General features: G+C 39.3%; 1 protein-coding gene across 9 annotated transcripts in view; it reads left to right on the top strand.

Annotated features, from left to right (window-relative positions):
- The first annotated feature begins 897 nt into the window (after positions 1-897).
- The window catches only part of TAFA5 (TAFA chemokine like family member 5), a 525,365-nt gene continuing 505,583 nt past the window's right edge, over positions 898-20,679 (top strand). For 3 of the 9 annotated variants that reach the window (XM_042018262.1, XM_042018263.1, XM_042018261.1), the window contains exon 1: positions 899-1,424. In XM_042018262.1, the coding sequence (XP_041874196.1) occupies positions 1,232-1,424 (193 nt within the window). In that variant the 5' untranslated portion in view covers positions 899-1,231. Of the gene's footprint in view, positions 1,425-20,679 lie in introns of all 9 variants that reach the window. The other 6 variants (XR_006014447.1, XR_006014446.1, XR_006014445.1 and 3 more) reach the window with 4 other exon arrangements.

The following is a 20,679-nucleotide window of genomic DNA, read 5'->3' as shown; positions in this document are numbered from 1 at the left end:
TCCCAGAGGGGGCTCTGGGCGGGCACCGGCTCCGCTCCCTTCCCCTCTGCTCGGTTCCCCGCCCCGCGCCACCACTCCGCTGGCGGCCGTGGGCAGACGCTGGGGGCCGGAGCCGCCTCTGCCCTGCCGAGGCACAGGGCTCGCCCCACGGCCCCTGCCCGCCGCACAGCCCGCGCCCACCTCCGGCCCCGCAGGGCTGGCAGCAGCCTCTGCGGGGACAGGGACAGTCGCCCCGCAGCCCCTCCCTCCCTAAACCCGCCGGGCGCCGCCCCGGGAGCGGGAGAGGGGAGCGGCGCGGGGCCGGGGGCGATGCGAGCCCCGGGGCGGGCGCGCTCCTCCGGCGGGGACGCGCGAGCGGAGCGGCGAGGGGGAAGGACCGCTCCGCTCGGAGCGCTGTGCACCTGTGGGCGTGACCGCCGGCCCCCTCCTCCTCCTCCTCCCGCTTCCCTTTACTTGAAGGGCCGGCGCCGCTGTAGCGGCAGAGCCTGAGAGCGGAGCGGGCGGCGCACGGAGAGGAGGAGACCCGCTGCCGACCCTCCGCCTAAAGTGTCCCGGCCGCCTCTCGCGCCTCCGCCCCGTCGAGCCGCAGGACCGGTCGGGAGGGGAGCCCAGGCTGGACAGGCCGGGAGGGGACGGGGCTGTCCTCGGCCTGGGGGCGCCGGGCCGGGGCGCGGATCACCCTCGCAGCGCGGAGCTGCCTGGCGGAGCCCTGCCCGGCGGGCGGGCGGGCGGCGGTGGCGCCGGGCTGCCCTCGCCCCTCGGTGGCCCCCGCGGCCATGCTGCCCTGGGCTGGGGGGCGGCGGCGCCCTGAGCGGGGGTCGCCGTAGAGCGGCGGGCGGGCGGGGGAGGCCCCGCGTTAGCACCTCCGGGGCCCGCGCTCCGCCTGCGGGGGCTGCCACCGGGGAGGGGGAGGCAGGGGAAAGGACAGCAAGCGGAATAAGTTCTGCAAATTAAAAAAAAAAGAAAGGGAAAAAAAAAAAAAAAAAAGGCTCGTTCGTGGGACATCTTTGAAGCTCAGTACCACGCGAGGCATCCAAATCGCAGTGAAACCCTCCAGGCTAGTGAATCCCACTGCAGTGACAGGAGGGAAGCTGGCTGTGGCCACTGTGCCCAAGCCCTGCATGCATTAGAGTCGCCTTGGCTTTCTGGCTGGAAGATGATTCCTGCAGCAGGACCATGTTGCTGATGATGAACAGCAAAGACGTTGGAAGATGCCTTCCTTGAGGATTACATGTGGAGAAAGGCCATCAGTCAAGGGGAGAGCTGGCTGGTGAAACTGTCTGACTTTCCCCCCACCGGGGAAGTGGCTTCAATGGCTCCATCTCCCAGGAGAAGCAGTAGGAAAGATGCCAACGCCTTGCCAAGCATGTCCTCAACTTTCTGGGCTATCATGATCCTGGCTAGTCTCCTAATCGCTTACTGCAGTAAGTACATATTTGTCCGGTGCTTTTGCTGGGCACAAATCTCTGCTCTTCCCATCTGCGGTAACGCTTCAGGCAAAGGCCAAGCTCTGAAACTGGCAGACATAGGTACTGTGCCTTAGACTTGGCCCTCAGCACATCTCCCCCCACTCCTCTATGATAAAGTAGGTAGACTGACACTTTAATGCTGCTGCTTCTCAGGAGAATGAGATATCCTTAGGTTGTAGATGTGACATTTCCAGTCCAAACAGTAACGTCTCTTGGATTTTAGAAACAAACTTTCTAGCGGTAGTAACTCTGATTCACTGTTCACTGCTTAGTGTCAGATATTACCAATTCCTCCTAGGCTGCTCCCTCCTCTACACATTCTCCTAACTCTGCCCACCTTCCATGAAGAGGAGCTGGTTTGCTTATGTTCATTCTTTTAGGAAGCACATACTTAATCAAGTGACAGATGTCTTAACATCCCTGGGATCATATGTGATCCTCTGAAATGCCATAAGAGAAAAATCTTGGCACTTTCTTAGCATATCCTCAGCAGTTTAGTAAGTCCATGTTGCCAGTTTTAGAGCTGCATCTCAGGTTATTGGTAGAGTTTTTATATTCTTTTTTCAGTCTTGATAGATTTTCCATTAATCACACTGTTGCAGATAAGGTATCTGTTAGAATCAGGTACTCGGACTATAAATACTTTTAAAAGTCTTTAATTTTACCTGCTTTTCGTTTGTTTGTTTTGTTTTGCTTTCAGCAAGAATTGTTTTCAAGCAGTTATATAATGTAAATGGAGCTAATGCCCATACTTCAAGTCAAGGAATGCAAGTTAGTCCATAGCACCAGAGTGGGAAACTTGCAAAGAGAATAGAAAAAGCAGTTTTTACACAATAATAAAAAAAGGACACAGTTTATCAGAGAGGACCCGCATAGCTTTGCCAAAATGAATCTACACTGTATTTTTCCCCCCTGAACTGAATGGAGTCTGTAATTTACCCATGGTGCATATTGCTTTCATTAGCTGTAGCATAAAAGATTTTGCACTAGGCTTGTCTTGTTGAGCTGTAATAGGTGTAGGCTATGATGAATAGGAAATAGATGCTTTCTATTTTGCAGGAATTTGCAGGAGCATGCCTGCTGCATTTCTTAACCCTCTATTCCATTCCCTCCAACTACATTACATTGACCATTTCTCTGTGTGTGTGTTCTGGGTTTTTTTTGAAACAAGATTGTAATTGGTTAGGAGAACCTTTAGTTCACTTTTGTTTTGCATATTATAGAGGCTCTTCATAGTGATGACACTGAAAGGGCATTACTCCAAAAAGAATAACATATTTTGTAATATTTTTTTGTAATTTGGCACATTTTGCATTACGCTTCTCATTAATAAAATCATAATAAACAGGCCACACTTTTAATAATATAATTTTGTACATAATGCTATATTCAATGTGTTAATATAAAGGATATAATAAACAACATAGTGAGTTTTAAAAGAATTTATTGTATATTAGGAGTGCATATTACAGAATGAATAGTTCAATGTAAAAGGAATTCAGCTTGATATTAGTGATAGGAAATATTTTATTAAGTTTGTGCTAGAAGTGTCCAGAGAGTCACAGGCTTTTTATGAGAATATATGAGATCTTCTGTGCATATATTTTCTACCAACATGGCCTCAAAAAGAATTAGCATAAACTCTGACACTTCAAAAATTATTTATTTTCAGCATTGTGAAGTTTGACAGTGTTTTGTCCTAAAAATGAAGTAATCCATTTGAATTGCTACATATTGTTCATTGTTTATTTTTTGCATTGTTTACCGATGAAAAATGCAAATGTTGGCTGATAATCTGAAGGCATTTTCTGGTGTGCTTAAAGACCAGTTTCTAATTAGTTCTCTCAGCCAGTGTAGATGGTGTTCCTCAAATATGTAGTACACTCTTCATTTCATATAGCACTGAAAAGCACCATGCTGCTTAAAATATGCAGTGTCAAAACACTCCACCATTTATGTAATGCTTCACTGATTTGACAATTGCAATTCCAAATGTTAATGAAGCATCATGAATATTTTCTCTAGTGGTAGTATTTGAGACATTGCAAAAAATGGTTTTTGCTCTGTGAAAAATCAAGATGAAAAAAAAGTGAAGCTATTTCTAGGTAAAGCAGCACTTCAGATTTTATGAATTCTTTTAAAAATCAGCTAAAATTTAATCAGTCTTTTTTTCATCTGATGCCTTTTTCTGAAGAAAAGCAGATCTGGTGTTGGAGGGGACATGATGACTTTAAAAAACGCTTTAAAAATAACAGGATTGTGATATTTCTTAGGAAGTAAAAGAAATGAATTTGACTATATAAGGTGTTCTCTATTTTCCCCCACACCTTGTTGTCAGGTATATGGAAGTATACCAATAAAGGTGAATATATTATCAAAATAATTATAGGAACTTAATATTTTATTATCTCTCACTGTATCATTCTACTGCAATCAAACCCTTCAGCCTCCAAAACAAAATCTGGAAAAGAACTTTTCAATTTTTCCTTTCTTAATAGCACTGTAAGTAAAATTTTTGATCTATCTTGCCTCTTTCCATTTTTAATCTGTTAGTCTGACAAAGCTTATTCCTGAATCAGTTACTTGAACATTGCTTCTCTTTCTCCTAATTACTTTGTGAATCTTTGTTTCTGGAAGTGTATTTGTTGTACAATAGTCATCCCTGTTACTGGGAACAACCAGTAAACACCATACTCTTAAGTTCCACTTGACAGATAAGCACATTTATAAAGAATGTTCTGGATGTACATGTACAACCCATTAGACTTTCATTTATACTTTAATATCTGAAGCCCAATCATATTACTATTGATGTGGTAAAATGATAAACTGATAATTTTTTCTTTCTTAAATGTTTAGATTATACTTAGGGATAATGGCTCCATCCTATGGTGGAAGAGAAACCTGCATCAAATCAATTAGGTTAGTTGCTATAGTGATAAATATAATGTAATATTCTCCATCTGAAGGAAAATGGTCTGATTTGGTAGGCTCTCAACAGGGGAAGACAAAAACAAAGTAGTAGAAATAGGCTTTTTTTGGTCCTTGGTGTGACCAGCAAGGAGTTAGTTTACTTAACAGAAGCATCAGTAAATGTAAAAACAGCCTCAGAAGGCTCTTCTGGTAGAGGGTGGCCACCTTTGTGGCAATTCAGAATTAAAAGAGTTGTGGCATTTTTGGATTCCAGACATGCATCTTGCACACTTGTCTAATGAACAGGAGTAAACCAGAGAGAAGTACCTGCAGTGAATACCTCACGTTGTGTTTTTTACTGTTGTAAAGGTAAAATGAGTAGGGAGTATTCATGAACTGGAGTATGTATTTTGCCATGTTAGAAAGTTTGGTCAAATTAAAGAAATTCTATGTGGTATCACAGCTGCCTGCTACATCAGGAATCTAAATAACATAGTTGTGATTCAGAACTATTTTTTTTAGTGCATTTATTCAGTTGACTTTGCTATAAATATTGAGGAGCTTTTTATATGTAAATGGTAACTTTGTAAGCAATATATGAATCAGCTTTTAGCAAAGTTGTGGCTGTTACAAGCTTTTGCTTTTCCTTATTTTATACTGTTTAGTAAGCATAAGGAATAGAACATTAGAGCCCTGTGCTGTTCTGTTAAGGTAATACTTCTAAGGGTGAGTAAATGTTTTTTTTGAAAAGAGCTACCAAAACTGAATGGTACTTGGAAAATTGACCTTCTTGCTTTAAATATTGTGTATGGAAGAAACAGTATGAAACCCAGCATTTGTGCTTACTAAATGGTGATAGTACTAGGAAAAAAGAATCTAAAAGTCCAAAATGCAAAGTATTTCCCATAACATAATACAGAGATGTTTTTGCTGTTGCTGAGCAGGGCTTACACAGAGCCAAAGCCTTTTCTGCTTTTCCTGTTGCCACACTGGTGAGGAAACTGGGGGTACCTGGGAGGCTGGGAGGAGACACAGTCAGGACAGGTGACCCCAACTGACCAAAAGGCCATTCCAGACCATGTGACACCATGCTCAGTATATGAAACGGGGGGAAGAAGGAAGAAGGGGAAAGGTTTCAAGTGATGGTGTTCGTCTTCCCAAGTCACTGTTATGCATGATGGAGTCCAGCTTTCCTGGGGATGGCTGAACACCTGCCTGCCCATGGGAAGGAATGAATTAATTCCTTGTTTTGTTTTGCTTGTGTGCATGGATTTTGCTTTCCCTACTAAACTGTCTTTATCTCAATCCACAAGTTTTCTGGCCTTTACCTTTCTGATTCTCTCCCCAGTCCTGCTCGTGGGGAGAGAGTGAGCGGCTGTCTGGGCCTTGGTTCCTGGCTGGAGTTAAACCATGAAAAAATATTATATTATATTATATTATATTATATTGACCTCACCTTAAATTGAGATCCTGTTACATATTGGGTAGACACTGCACATTTGAGAAATATCTTTTCATTGTCCTGTTCAGGAGCTGCTCTCTGTCTAAAAGACACGGGCTACTATGGTCTCTAGGTCTTACTGTTCTTACTTATGCTCTTTGAGACTGCCAGCAGGGATGGCAATTAACTGTGACTGTCACCTGGCCACTTCTACAACAGGAGCTACCATATCATCATGTATCAGCTACTGAACAGCTGTCAGATGGTAAATGGTCACTGCCCATTTATGTTGGATGAAAATAAGCTACCTCTATATGAAAGCCTATAGCTCCTGTTATTGATCTGTTATCATTTAGGTAACTTCTTCTGTTTTCAAAACTGAAAACCACAGATTTTTTAAAAATCTGTTTACCTGATCTGTAACTTTATTATGTTTTCTGCAAGAATTACTGTGTATGTATTTTTCCCAAACCCTGCATGCAGGATGTGACATAGAGAGCAACTGTCATTAGTAAAACTTTTTTCAGTCTCATTTGTATATAGAAATCAAAAATTATACTTTCATGACATTAAATAAGAAAAGTAAAATATTAAAATTCTGTTTCTTTATGTAATGTCCCAGCTGCTCCTTTTGAAGTAGGATCAATTTTTGAGATAAAACCAGTGCTTTGAACTTGGTGGCCTCTACAACGTACTACCTGTCAATGTGAGTACCAAACTGACACTGAGATTGCCTCACCAGTTGTATTGTAGTCTGTCCAGATGATATATTACATAGAAGTCCTTGGCACCAACAGAAGAAATGTCTTCTTACTGCATTCAATATTGAATTCGACCCTTTAAGGCTAAGTAAGCACCATTACAATTTCTTACAATTTCTCAAATATATTTGAATTCTGGTAATTCATACTTTCATTGCAAGTATAACCACTGATAAAGATGGACAATGGGAAATAGGTAGGGAGGGGAAACTAGAAGAAAATGGATATTTTCATTTAAATACATGGCAGAGGAGTATTCCATGTCTTTCAGCAGGATTGACAGGACAGAGATTGAGACCTCTTTGACAGCTTTTTTATGCTGTTTATGTAATGTACTATTTTTTTCTTACCATATACTATGAAAACAGTACTGGGGGCATGGAGTAGAGCCCTGCTGCTCAAGCTAAGGGTGTAAACGTGAGCTAGATTGGATTTTGTTTTACTGGGGTCCCATTAATCTTTTGGTCTTTCTTTACTGATGCCACTGAAGAAGTAGTAGTAAGTCCTTCACTGAGCTTAACCCTTAGGGGTGGGTATTTCCCCACTTGTTCTTCTCTGCTAGAAGCTGATGGTATGAAATATCTCAGTTTTTAAGATGTAATTTAGTGCTTTCTTAGAGAGTGCTCTAACTGTAAGGCTATTATGTGAAAAAACCCCATTGACAGCAAGTCCAGCATCTGGCATGTCAAATACTGTTTTTTAGAGGTATGCCTTGAATGTTGTCAATAACTCAAAAATGCACTTGAATACTGAGCTACATATAGAAGAGTTAGATATATAGGCAAATCCTGGCAGCTTTGATTAACCCACAGTCTTCCTGGTCTTTGTTGCTATATTCAAACTAGAATGTTTCCATGCTTAGTCTTATGTTTGATCAGGTGTGCTGTTCCACTGCTGGGCTGGGAATCTATTTTTTTTTTCTGTGTTTAAATCTAAGTTAGACTGCTTTTTTGCACAGATGGTTGGCAAATATGCTTATTGTAGATGTTTTGGAACTCATCTCTTCATGGATATGCTTTTATATTAGCCCTGCAAATAGGAAAATGTTATGTGGTGACTATTTGAAAATATATGAACCGTATTTACACTGTTTTCCAATATTTTTAGTATAGAGGTTTATTTCAAAGACTTTGTGCATATTTTTCAATAAAAGGACTTTCCATGAATAACAAGTAAAATGGTAGAGGGTTTTGCATTTATGTGATGGTCTTTGGATCTCTTCCAAAATGTGTGGTCTGTGTTATTAGTTTGATCTCTGAATGGACTGCATCTTTGGATGTCTTCCTTCAAACACTTGATTGCTCTGAGATAACAGGAAATTATCTAACTGGAGTGAAGAGTATAACTTATTGTTTCTTAAAGGGGTTTCTGAGCAATAACCCCTCTGGTTTTCTCCTGAGTAGCATGCAGTTACTTAATATTATCTGTGCTTTTGCATGTCCTAACACTTCTCTTTGGTGCCTGCAGTCCAGTACAGCAATAAGGAAGTTGCTTCTCTAGAAGAAAGTGTTATTTATTTTGCCCAATTATATGCTGTTGTTGGAGAAAACATAAACTATATGTAGAGAGACCTCTAGCTTCAATTTTTCTTTTTACAATTCCCTCCAAGGCTGGTGTGACTTATTTATAGTTTTGATGGGTTTTTTTTAATGTTTATATATTTTTTATATTTCTGCCTCATAAAATCATAGAATGCTATGTGATGGAAGGGACCTTGAGGGTCAGCTAGTCCCAAACCCCCTGCTATGGTCAGGGGCACCTTCCACTAGACCAGGTTGCTCAGAGCCCCATCCAGCCTGACCTTGTGCTCTTCCAGGGATGACAACTTTTCTGAGCAATCTCTTCCAGTTCCTTGACACCCTCACACTAAGGAATTTCATCCTAATATCTAAACCTCCCCTCTTTCGATTTGAAGCCAGTAATACTTAAAAACATTGCCTCTTACCCTATCACTAAATGCCCTAGTAAATGGTCCCACTCCTAGACTGCCTAACTCTTGCAGCCTGAGTTAACCCATGCCTTTATCTGATGCTTGGCTTCAAGAGTCCTCCTCCACTGTCATATCCTGCTCTTACAACAGGAGAATGTTTTCATAGTGCAGGATCTTATGATGTTTTCAGGATCACATACCTTACATAACAAACCATTCTTCTGTCTTTGCCTGCAACTGAAAGTATCAATTTATGCTATGTCCCGTTTGTCCATTTTGGTGCTTTGAAGGTCTGGAACTGGGACTGTCTCTGGTTTTGTTTTATGTGGAGGTTAATTCCAGAACATAGTTAACAGATGTGTCCTATTTGTGTTTTCTGTACCAGAAACTGAGTAAAAGCCCAGAACAGAATGCCTACGAGATTGGTAACATTTCAGATTGCAAGTTATGTTGCTTGGGTTAATTCCTCTTTTTCGTCCATTGTAGGAAGGAATTGTACTGACCAACTTTATTTAAGCATGGTGGAAGAACCTGATGGTTCTGTTATGCATCATCTGAGAGAAGGGTCCTTAATTCTCACAGCAATCAGAAATCACTACATATAGAAAGAAGTCTAACAAAAAGTAAATGGGAATGTTTACAGAGTTCTTGTTAATCCTACTAGAATTTATGGTGGCTTTGACCTTTGCTCTTGCAACTTTTTTTTTCTGATTATCTTAGAATGCTGATCTTGACAAATGTGTTCTAAGAGATGATACACTGACAAATTGAGATTCCTTTAACCCTGAATGCCTCTATCACTCTTCAAACGCTCACCTGTCAATATTCCTTTTAGCGGATATTTAATTTTTCCATTGAACTAGACCAGTGCAAAGTTTGGCAGAACATCTTAACTGATGACAGAAGTGGGTTTAAGCTAAGCTGTTGCACTGTTCATTTAATGGTTGTCTTGGGGTGACTCCAAACTGGCACAATGGTTCAACTGAACGCAGAAATGTTGAAATGGTGTGGGAACAGTGGCTTCTGGCAGTTCTTCTGGCAGATGCAGAGAAAGCCCACAAAAATGATCAAGGGGCTGAAGCCTATGAAGACCAATAGAGAGAGCTGGAGTTATTCAGCCTGGAGAGGAGAAGGCTTAGGGAAGATCTTAGTTACAACCTTGCAGTATATCAAGGGGGCTTGTGAGAAAGATGGAGAGGGACATTTTCCAAAAGCCTGTAGTGACAAGACAAAGGGTGGTGGTTTAAACTGAAAGAGAGTAGATTCACACTGGACATAAGAAGTCTTTTACTGTGAGGGTGGTGAGACACTGGCATAGGTTGCCCAGAGAAGCTATGGATGTCCAGTTCCTGGAAGCATTCGAGATCAGGCTGGATGGTGCTTTGAGCAAGCTGGTCTAGTGGAAGGTGCCCCTGCCCATGATAGTGAGGGTTGGAACTAGATAATCTTTAAGGGTCCCTTCCAACCCAAACCAGTCTATGACTTTTGTTCTCTTGCTTTAAATTAAACAAAATGTAAGTGTAACAGATATTGAACAGTTGCCTGTTACTGATAGCATTCTCTTGTGTTACTGAAAGGGTCCACTGGTTTCTCATTTTTAAAACAAAAATGAACCTTCTGTTTAATTATACCTTGGGCAGACACTTTTCTTCTGTGCAACTTAAAAGAAATGTGACTGTTTCTTTTTTTTTTTTTTTTTTTTTTTTTTTTGTATACTGAACTATTACAGCTGGAGATGAGGGTCAGTGGCTCTGACCCAGGAAGAGGTGACCGGTCCAGGGAGATGGTCCCGAAAGGAATCGCCTTCCCGAGGTCCGGTGTCTTCCTCTCAGCTGCTGGCAGGAGGGCCCTTGCAGAGGCTGTCAGCTCTTTAGTGATATCAGCTTGTGATTCCAGCTCAGCTCTGCAGGGCAGCCTCCAGGCCAAGCCAGACCAGAGAGAGAGATGAGAAGGCTCGTGTGGCTGGTTCCGCACAGAGGTAGCTTTATTATGGGTCCCCTCCAGCAAAGGGGGGAGCCAGGGATGAGAACCCACCCTCTCTGGGACGGGCCCCAGAGAGCTTGCTTTTATAGGGTTACAGGGGATCAGCAAGGGACCAATGGATTACAGAGGATCTGGGATGGGAACAGGCCAATGGGTTACAGAATGATCTGCATAGTGTCTCCCAAAGGATTGTGGGTCTGCCTTTCCTCGCCGTGACCAAAGTGGTTGCCTTTCCAGGGAGTCCTGCTGGGCGATCGCAAAATTTCTTATTTCAGCAGAGATCCCTCCAGGGCAGGGGTTGGGCATACCCCACACTGAACAAATTCCAGTGTAGTTCTGGGTACCAGCTTGAGTCATAAAAAATAGAAAATTATTTTCTGAATTGAACTGATATAATCATCTGAGTTATTATTAAAAATAATTTTGTTGAAAAATATCAGAAAGGTTTTCCAGAGCTTTCTAAGTATTTCCTGTCAGTACTGCTTTATTGAACACTCATTGTAAGGTAAGAGTTTATATGGCTTTTTGTATATATATATGTGCTCAGTAAAAAACATATCAATATTTAAAATAAAACTAAGAAGCTTTAAAATGTGATATCACCGAATGGTACTGAGAGGTAAGAATTTTGATGAAATTACCTGCTCTAAAGCATTTGACCTAACGTGCTTGTAGAGCATAATATCTGGAATAATGATTCTTTTAAGATATCATTTTAAAGAACTTTCACAGATGTTTTCATTTTAAGTTCTAAGCTACAGCTGGGAAACAAACAAACAAAAACACCAAACCCAAATATAAATGTTCTGGAACTCAGATCCTCATAGATTAAAAGAAGCAGCTGACAAATAACTTCCGTTTCATCTGAACAGGATGGGTCTTCCCTTACTTTAGAGTTTTGCAGTTTAGTCATCTATATTTACCATAATCTCACTTTAAAGTCAGTGAAAATGTAAACATTTTCATAGTGCAGTTCATGTGACCTGTTTTAGATACACAATAGAGTTTAGAGTTTGAGGTAAACTGTGCTGCAGAAGTTCTTGTCTTTGCTGGCAGATAGACAACTTGCTAAGATTTTAACATATAATGTTATCACATTAATCCAGTCCTTCATTACAGCATCTTTAAAATCTTGCTCTTCTTATTTTCAAAGCCCACATTTAATATTGAAATATTTAATGCCAAGTAACTGATTCAGTATTTTTGTAGGGAAGAAAAAACACAGAAAAATGGGCTTGTGATACAGATTGATTAAGACTGTAGTTCAAGATATTGAACTAATGCAGCAAAGGATTTGTACAATTCAAGGGATGTAGTTGGCATAAATTACTGGGATTTTCGGAAGACATCTTTGCAAACAGTTTGTATCCTGAATAATTTTTGCAATGTTTTGTCTTACTGTAAATTCTCCAGTTTCTTTGCCAGTATTGTTACACTCTGGACGCTAAAAGTACTGTCTTTCCCCCAGAAGTTGGAAACTTTGTGAATTTCAGAGTGTACCAAAGGTTATCAGCTTTACCATTCCTTTTTTCTCATTTTTAAGCCTCTTCATATAAAACAATATTGAACACATTTTCACCATGCAAACTTTTATAGTGTGGTTAAAACATTTGAAACACCTTAATCTACTACTGATTTAGGTAAGAAAAGGTTTAAATGTGTACATGTTTATAAGAAGCTGCAGGGGCAAAGAAGATCTGAAATGCTTACCTTGAATCTAAAAGAAGATATGGAGAAAATAAAAGCTTTGTGTGAAAACATTATGTGGTTATTTTTGGGAGGATATTGGGCTTTATGACCTGAGATGTTCCTCCAATTCTCCATTCTTCAGTGTAAGTGCTATTTTTACAGTCCTTTTCATCTGGAGAGATTTGTTGCCTTCTATGGCTCATTGTTTTATGTTTTTGTTTAAGGAATATATTGTTTTTCACCTTTTTTCACAGTAAATATATCTTCATGGACATTCTTTGTCTAAAAGCTGTTCAGTTCTGGTTGTGCTGCCTGTGTAACTAGAGATCGCTACCTTAATCCTGTCTACAAATGTAGAATGCCTTACTTGTCATGGTTTAGAAATGGTATTCTCCAATTTAGTACTCTCACTAAAAAACTCCCCCACACTGCTCCCCCTCCATCCCGCCTCCAATTGGAGGCACAAAACATTACGGATTGAGAGAAGAACAATTTACTGGAACAGCAGTGAGATAAGAAATGAACAGTAACAGCAACAATGTTAATAATAAAAATGTTTAAAAGAGAGTGATTCACATGCAAAAATGGTCACTGCAGACCCTATGAGAAAAAACAAGACCAGACAGTTCCCCTGCCATGTTTTCTTAACGAGAAGGAACCCCTTCTCCCCAGAAGTGAGAGGGCCTTTCCCCCTCACCTGGCAATGACCTGAGGTGGTATGGAATAACCTCCCTGTCCTAGGCAGGCCCCCTCCCAGCTACTGCTAAAAATTAACCCCGTCCTGGCCAAACATTATTGTAGAGACTTTTTAACATTTATGGTGGTAGAAAGGCTTCCTTTCACATATTTTTGCAGAGTTCTCTGAAGTGCTGCTGTGAACTCTTAAGTTGCATGAACTGCCAGTTGAAATTACAAGAAGTGGATATTTCAATAAGTGGATATAATTGCAGTGAATTAGTTTAAAAACAACTTACAATATTTGAGTATATTCTTTGGCATAAATATTACACTGACTTCACAAGATTGACATTGTCTTGAGAATAGGTAGAATCATTGTCTAATGTTTTCTCAGATAATTCATCTCTATATGGAGGAAAAGGATGTCCTCAGTTTCATAGAGCGAAACTAATCTTTTCCTCTTAGTATTTTAATTTAAGCACAGACACAAAAATCAAATGATCCACCTACCTGCCTCATTTTCTTAGTTAATTTCCTGGAATTTATAGGTTAGGGTTTTTTTTTTATCTCCATCAAAGACGAAATATGTAGAACCCAAGAAAACATCTCTAATACATTATATTATTAGAGCACATTCCTAATATATTTCACTGCCTTTCCTTTCACTGTTTATCATAACTGATAACCATTTCCTTCCTGAGAGCTTCTTTTAGAATTTAGTGTTCAGTGTTGGCATTAAGTTCCAGTATTAGTTTTCTGTCTTTCTGTATTTTTCAGTTTTGCTTCCTTTTTTTTTTCTTATCTAAGGTCAGGTGAATTGCCCCTACTGTTTGTCTTGCCACTTTCTGAAGTGCTTTTCTGTTAGTTGGCATGACAGGTACTGCTATGTGAATCACAGTTTGTCAGTGACTTTTCAGACAAATTAACTTGATATATGTGTAGAGAATTTTTCTCCCAACTGCTAGATCTTCAGAGATTTGAGAATTGGGCTTTTTTATGGGTTTTTTTTTCCTACATCAGGTTCTGTGAGCCCAATTATAAACTCTCTGATACAGCATACTGTAGTCTGGAGTCAAAGTACCTTGTTGGAATTTAGTTTAAGTTTTCTTCTGTCATTTTCAATTATTTTGAAAGTATATTAAGCAACAGATATGGTTATTCACAGAAGGTTAGAACTGAAGTGCTGAGGAAAAAATACGCTTTCAGTTTCAGTGCATGGAATTTGAACAAGCCTTTTAAGTTGCCAAAATGCTGTACAGTGCTGGTGGATGTGATGGTTATGTATCATTTGTCATGACAAGGGCCCCTAAATTTCAGATGCATGTCAGTATTAGTGAGGTAATATGTTTTGTGTGACAAAGGACACCTATGGTTTGGCTGAATAACATCCATTTTCCCAGGAACAGGAACAACTGTCTTAAAAGTGGGTGTCAGGAAGCTAGAACTTAAATCATCGCTCGTTGGTTTTGATCTTTGAAAGTGATGGTGACATAAAGCATATGGAGTGAGAATTACAGAGCTCTTCTGTAAAGTCAAAGAGCAACATTTCTGAAGTATGCTTTTGACCAATTTCACGTTCTTTGCTTCTGATATACTCTTCTCAGTTTATATTTCTATAAATTCACTTATTTATTACCTCTATATAACTCTGTAGCTGAACTTAAGTGATCAAAATGTATCATTTTTTCCCACATCTCTAAATCTGCTCTTTTTTTCTTTCATGGAAGATCAGAGATAGTGCCATGAGTTGGGCGTTGTTGCTGCTGTTTCAATTTTTAATTTACTTAAGTTAGAAGGAAAAAAATACACATTTCAAGAAATAATGGAGGAGTAAAATTCTGAGTTAAAACAAGTACATGTGATAGAGAACTGTCAGAGAAAATTCTGTCATTAAATAATGAAAGCTTCTGAATCTACACTGAGGCTTGTTTGTCTGTTGGTTGCTTTTCCTGTTACCTACATCTCCCTTATCTTATGGATATCTCTTATTTTCTGCTCCTGTTTTGGTCTCCTCTTCAATTCCACATAGTTTTGCTGACAGACTTGCACAGTTTGGATAAAAGCAAAATAAGTAGAGGGAAACACATATGAGAAGACCATATGATACTCTGGATCAACCATTTTAGTTTTGCTTCATTGGAAACAAATGCATCTCTCTTTGTCTTTCCCACAGGCACCTGAGTCTGAAACATTACTGCTAGTCAGGAAGCTGTACCTGCTGAGAGCATCCACTTCTGTCTCTTTTCTTAATGTGAGAACTGTTGTAGTGGAGGAATTAAAGTGGTTACAATCTGTCAAAATGTTCGTTCCTAGCTTTTGTAGTATTTTAGCTGAAAAAATCAAGATCTTACAGAATGAGTGTCAGCAAATTCATTTACTTACTTACACTTAACAGGAATCTTGGCCACGAGGTTCATGAAATGCTGCAGCATTTACATCTATAAAACACAATAGTGATAACCATAAAAATGTATTTTCTCCCGCATTGAAAATAGATCTTGTTGGGATTGTTCTCAGACAGAGTGAATGTTGCTTGATACATTTAAAACCTACATATATTAACAGTTGATATTATTCCAGGAAAATTACCATAATGTTTATTTCCTAAAAACAAGGAATTTGAGCAAGTTTAAATACACAAGGTGAGGAATGATTTATTTTCTGTAAACAGTTGAAAAGTCTCTTTTTAAATCAATTGCAGGTAATTCATTAACGTATTAATGGTGAAAAGAGAAGACTTTTTTTCCTTTACTTGGATTTAAGATGGCTAATATTGAAACAACACATTGGAAATTTGTCGTAGTGTCTGAGCCAGTGAAACTAACAAAGGAAGAAGAGCTTCCACATATGAAGCACATGCAGATAGTATCAAGATACATAGCAAACTCAATATTTCTTATTCTACTTAATTTAAGTCCACAGATTGTTTTGAAACAAGCTAGATTTCTAAAGGTAGCTTTGAGGTATTACTTTAAATGTGCTTTAGTTCTCTGTTCGTTTTGGTTTCTACAACATTTGAAAAATTTTTCATCTAAATGTGAAACTTTTGCAAATATTGGAAATTAATATCTTCTGTTCCTACAACCTATTTTGGAGAGTGATTCTATCTGTACCAAGTAGAGTTCATGTATACCCATCATAATCCTTGTTTGATAGTAGATTTTCTTCCCCATTGCCTGACTTGATTCTATACATATGAAAGAGCAGGTCTATGTAAGATCACACAGAATCACGGGATTAATTAGGTTGGAAAAGATCATTGAGTCCAACTTAGGACCTAAAGCCACCTTGCCAGCTAGGCCATGGCACTAAGTGCCACATCCAGTCTTTTCTCAAACATCTCCAGGGATGGTGACTCCACCAGCTCTCTGGGCAGCCCATTCCAATGCCCAGTCACTCTTTCTGTGAAGAACAGATGAATCTCAATTTTTCTTGAAGAATATTGATTGTACATTAACAATGTGTTTCTAAACATAAGTGCATTTTCTTCATATCTTTTTAATAACATTGAAAAAGAGTGGTTGTGATGTGTGTTTTTGCAGGATAGGCATAATACATCTGCTATTTTTGCCTTTTATAAAAGATGTACTACCTCCATGAACTTAAATATTATTTTTTAAAGAGAAGGGACTAAAAATCTACGACATAAATTCTTGTGAGCAGCAAATTTGGCTGGTAGTTGATCAGGCAAAAGAAACTAGTCTTTTTTTACACTTCAAGCATGAGGTACAGACTAATTATATGAAGCTCAAAAACATGTGTCAAAGAGTTTTATGGGCCCCATTACCTTTCAGGTTCATAAAACATTGTCAACAAGCGTTCCCTCTCTCTCCTTTGGAGAATAAATAGCTCAATTAATTTATAGGAGTCTTTCCATTTTGTGTGTAAAAGAAGAAAATGAAGGTAAATTAATCTGAATAAATTGGATTTGTATTCTATTAATCTTGTGGGAATTAGTATCACAATGATGCTAATACCATCATAAAATTTTTGTTGCTTACACTTAATTGTGAAGAATGACAAACGTAATTGTTTTCTTGGAATGGTAATGAGTACAGAAGTTACTTTCTTGGACCAATGTAGGCCTTTGAAAGTTTGAACTAAGCTTTGTACACATTTTTATTGCTTAGTTGATTCTTTTGAATTTTTTCCCATTTGAAGCTTCATTTCTACATAAAATCACAGTTCCCTCCTCCTTTCATAACTGCGGTGCAGATCTGGAGAAATGACTGACCACTTCACCAGGACCAACCCATGCCTGGTAAGTTCCAGTAAGTCTCAGATGACAGCCAGGGGCACATTTTTGCTTCCATGGTATATGAGCCAAAGATGAGGAAGAAAATATATCCTTGAAGCTGTGACCTGTTTTAATGCCACAAACATATTTGTAAATGGAAATTATTCCAGAGAAAGGTTTTTTTGAGCACTTCTGTCAAGCTTCAAACATTGTTTTGTCCTTCCTGGATTCAGTCCTTACCACCTTCTCTCTGAACAGGAGCTTTTTACAGAATTTGTTTATGTTCATACTTGGTGTGGGGTAGAGTTGAATGCTGTGTGTGGCTTCTGCTGCTTGCACTTAGCAGATCTAGATCCTGATGAGAAGTAAATAGGAGAAGTGTGACCACTGTGAGAGTCTGAAGATGGTAGAGGAAAGGAATGCTTGTACTATCTCATGTTTATAGTTTCAGAAAAATGGCCCAAGTCATTTCAGGCTATTAGTGTTTGCTGTCTGCAACTGTCTTTGGGATGAAAGTAGGAGTATTTGGAGATCAGCTGTATCAAAGATGCCAAGTCTATTAGAATTGATATGACTGTATTCCTTTTCCCTATAATGCAGAGGTCATCCAGCAGAGCCACAGGTGCTGTCTCAGGCTAGTGGCCTGGTCTGAAGCCCAGCTGACAGGTGGTGTTAGACAGAAGGGTTTTTTACTACTTAATATTTTGCTTAGAAAAAGGGGATCAGATTTCAGCCAGCAGCTGAGAACATGTCCAGCACTGAGATGTCAAATTGTTGCATGGTTTAGTACTTTTAATGCCTGGCCAGCAGTCATAATCAAATGACCGCTCTTTCTGAGTTGCATAAATGTGTGTTTCTGCACATGTGCATTGAAACTTGACATCTATGTCTTGTAACTGGGTTTACAGAAAAACAGTTACTTTGTTGATTAGAAAATATTGTGTCAGATTCAATACAGGAAAATAATTGGTTTGACCTCATTTCTAAAGAACAGTACACTTATTGAAATAGAAGAAAAGCTACTGATGTTTTCTTTTACTGGATTGACATGGGAACAAAAAGAATAAGGTAAGGCTTAATCTTCACTGAATTCCAGTGCATCTTTTGTTCCTCAACTATGTAATTCTTCACTTAGAAAAAAGATGTTAAAAAAAGCCATAATAATTTGGGGTATCTTGTTTCATTGATCAGGGTATTAGAACTTGCAATGGAAAGAGAAATAATGACAGAATGGGATAAAGTGGTAACTTTCTGTTTATACTTCAAGGCTCCCTTTTGCAAGAGCTTCCTGATAGATTTAGGTAGCGACTGGTCACAGCTACCAGTGAGTGACTGAAGAATTTACTTTAAGCTGCAACTGTGTATTCTTGACTGTTGGTATGTGTTTATACAACAGTTTATAATTGTAATTAATTTTCACATTGATAATTACTTAACAATCTACTGAATTTTAATACATTTTATTTCAATACTTTGCTGGTAATTTTCAAAAAATCTACTGGCAACATCAATTATGCCCAAAGTTGAAGCCATTTTTCACTAAAAATGTTACGACTTTTTAAACAGCTGTTTCTACTCCTGTTTTCCACACAGTAAAGACTACAGCTGCTTCCTATTAAATGAAAAGTATTAATAATTTTCCTTTACATATAAAATCAAATAGCTGTTAAAATAGTGTCTGTATGTAGAATTTGTTGTTTGGCTGGTTTCCCTAGTTTAGAACAAATGATTTGACCACGGCATCATTTGCTACAGTATGAGTTTGGGATGTTTTATATTGAAGTAAAAGGTCTAAATAATATCAAAGACTGTGTTGTATCTAATGCTTGAAGAAGCAAATGTATTTAGGGTGAACATATCTCCTTCTGCTTGCATATTAAAATCATTCTGATATGTTATCTATAAGAAAAAGTGTAACACCAAGGGATGATTAGTGAAGACTTAGAATAGAAAGGGAGCAACTAGAGTTAAATGAAGTACAGCATCATATGAGTTCCATCGAGAAGATGATGGGAGGTGATCCTCCTTCTCCACTTGGCCCTAGTGGGGCCACCTCTGGAGTATTGTGTTCAGGTCTGGTCTCCACAGGTCAAGAAAAAGACCTACAGGAGAGGGTTCAGCGGAGGCCACAAAGATGATGAGGGATGTGGACCATCTCTGTTACGAGGAGAGATTGCAGGAGCTGGGCCTGTTTAGTCTGGAGAAGGGGAGACTGAGAGGAGATCTCATCAATACATACAAATATCTCAAAGGTCGGTGCCAAGAGGGTGTGCCAGGCTCTCTTTCATGGTGCCCTGGGACAGGATGAGGAACTATGGCAATAAACTGAAAACCAAGAAGTTCCACCTCAACACGAGGGGGAACTTTACACTGAGGGTGGCAGAGCCCTGGAACAGGCTTCCCTGGAAGGCTGGGGAGTCTCCCTCTCTGGAGACATTCCAAATCCACCTGGGCACATTCCTGTGTAACCTGCTCTAGGTGACCATTCCTTGGCAGGGGGTTGGAATAGAATTTCACCAAAGGGCCCTTCCAACCCTAACTATTCTGTGATTCTGTTTCTTAATTGTCAGCATGAATTTCTGCAGTAAAATGAAAGATTATCTATCATCTTCCTGGAACAGAGATCCTTGGCATGGTGGTTAGTTGCAGGAGAGCTGTGAATCATTACTGGGATTGTGAAAAAGATGTGTGACCCCAAGGTGAATTAGAAAATAGAGAGGTGTTAATGTCACTTCAGACAGCATTGTTGAGACTTCATTAGCAAAGCCATGTATGATTTCCCTTATTCAGAAACTCATACTGAAGTAGGGAGAAAAATGGTTGGATATTCAGAAAAATGGAATGTCTGTTCTTGAAATGAAAATTGCTTGACTTGTTTAGTCAGAAAACAACTGAGAGATATAAAGTACATCAGAAGAATAAAGAACAAAAAAGTTAAAAAAAAAAGTGTTAGTTCAGGATTAAGTGGAAATGGAATTTAATTAATTTAGAAGTGGGATTTTATTACATAGGGGTCTGTGATACCAAGGCACCGGATTTGATGACTTGAAGAGATCTCATGTAAACTTTTGTTTGTCTGCTGACTATTTTGGTCAAATTGGTTTTCAGACAGACAGCTTCTTGAGTGCTGTGGTTGGCATAAGAGTGTGTAGGATCATGTGGCTGAGATTACTCCTTCTGATAAGTCTTTACTCAATCATGGAATTACCTATGGATTACTGTCTTCATCTCCTGATATCTCTGACAAGTTGATTAGCTCCCTTGGACTGTTTGATAAGGCTTTTTAAGTTCAAGTTTTGAATTACAGCTGGAAAGACTTCTGTTCATCAATATCATATATTCTTATCTGTAGGACTTCCCCAAATGAGTCCTGGGAGAGATCCATGTCTTTTGTGTAACATTTCTTCTATTGAGAAGACACATTTAGGTACCCAAAGTTGTCTTGATATAATTTATTTATCATTTTATGGGTTACAGTTCTATTTAGTTCAGTTCTTTATTTATACTGAAACACAGGAACAAATTTATTGGTCACATCAACAAGTTATTCAGCCCAATACTCACAGAGGTAGCTGTTA

Source organism: Corvus kubaryi, unplaced genomic scaffold (genome assembly GCF_017639235.1).
Source record: "Corvus kubaryi isolate FWS band 111438036 unplaced genomic scaffold, C.kubaryi_AGA036_p1.0 137, whole genome shotgun sequence".
Taxonomy (NCBI): domain Eukaryota; kingdom Metazoa; phylum Chordata; class Aves; order Passeriformes; family Corvidae; genus Corvus; species Corvus kubaryi.
This window is presented reverse-complemented; position numbering and strand designations above follow the sequence as displayed.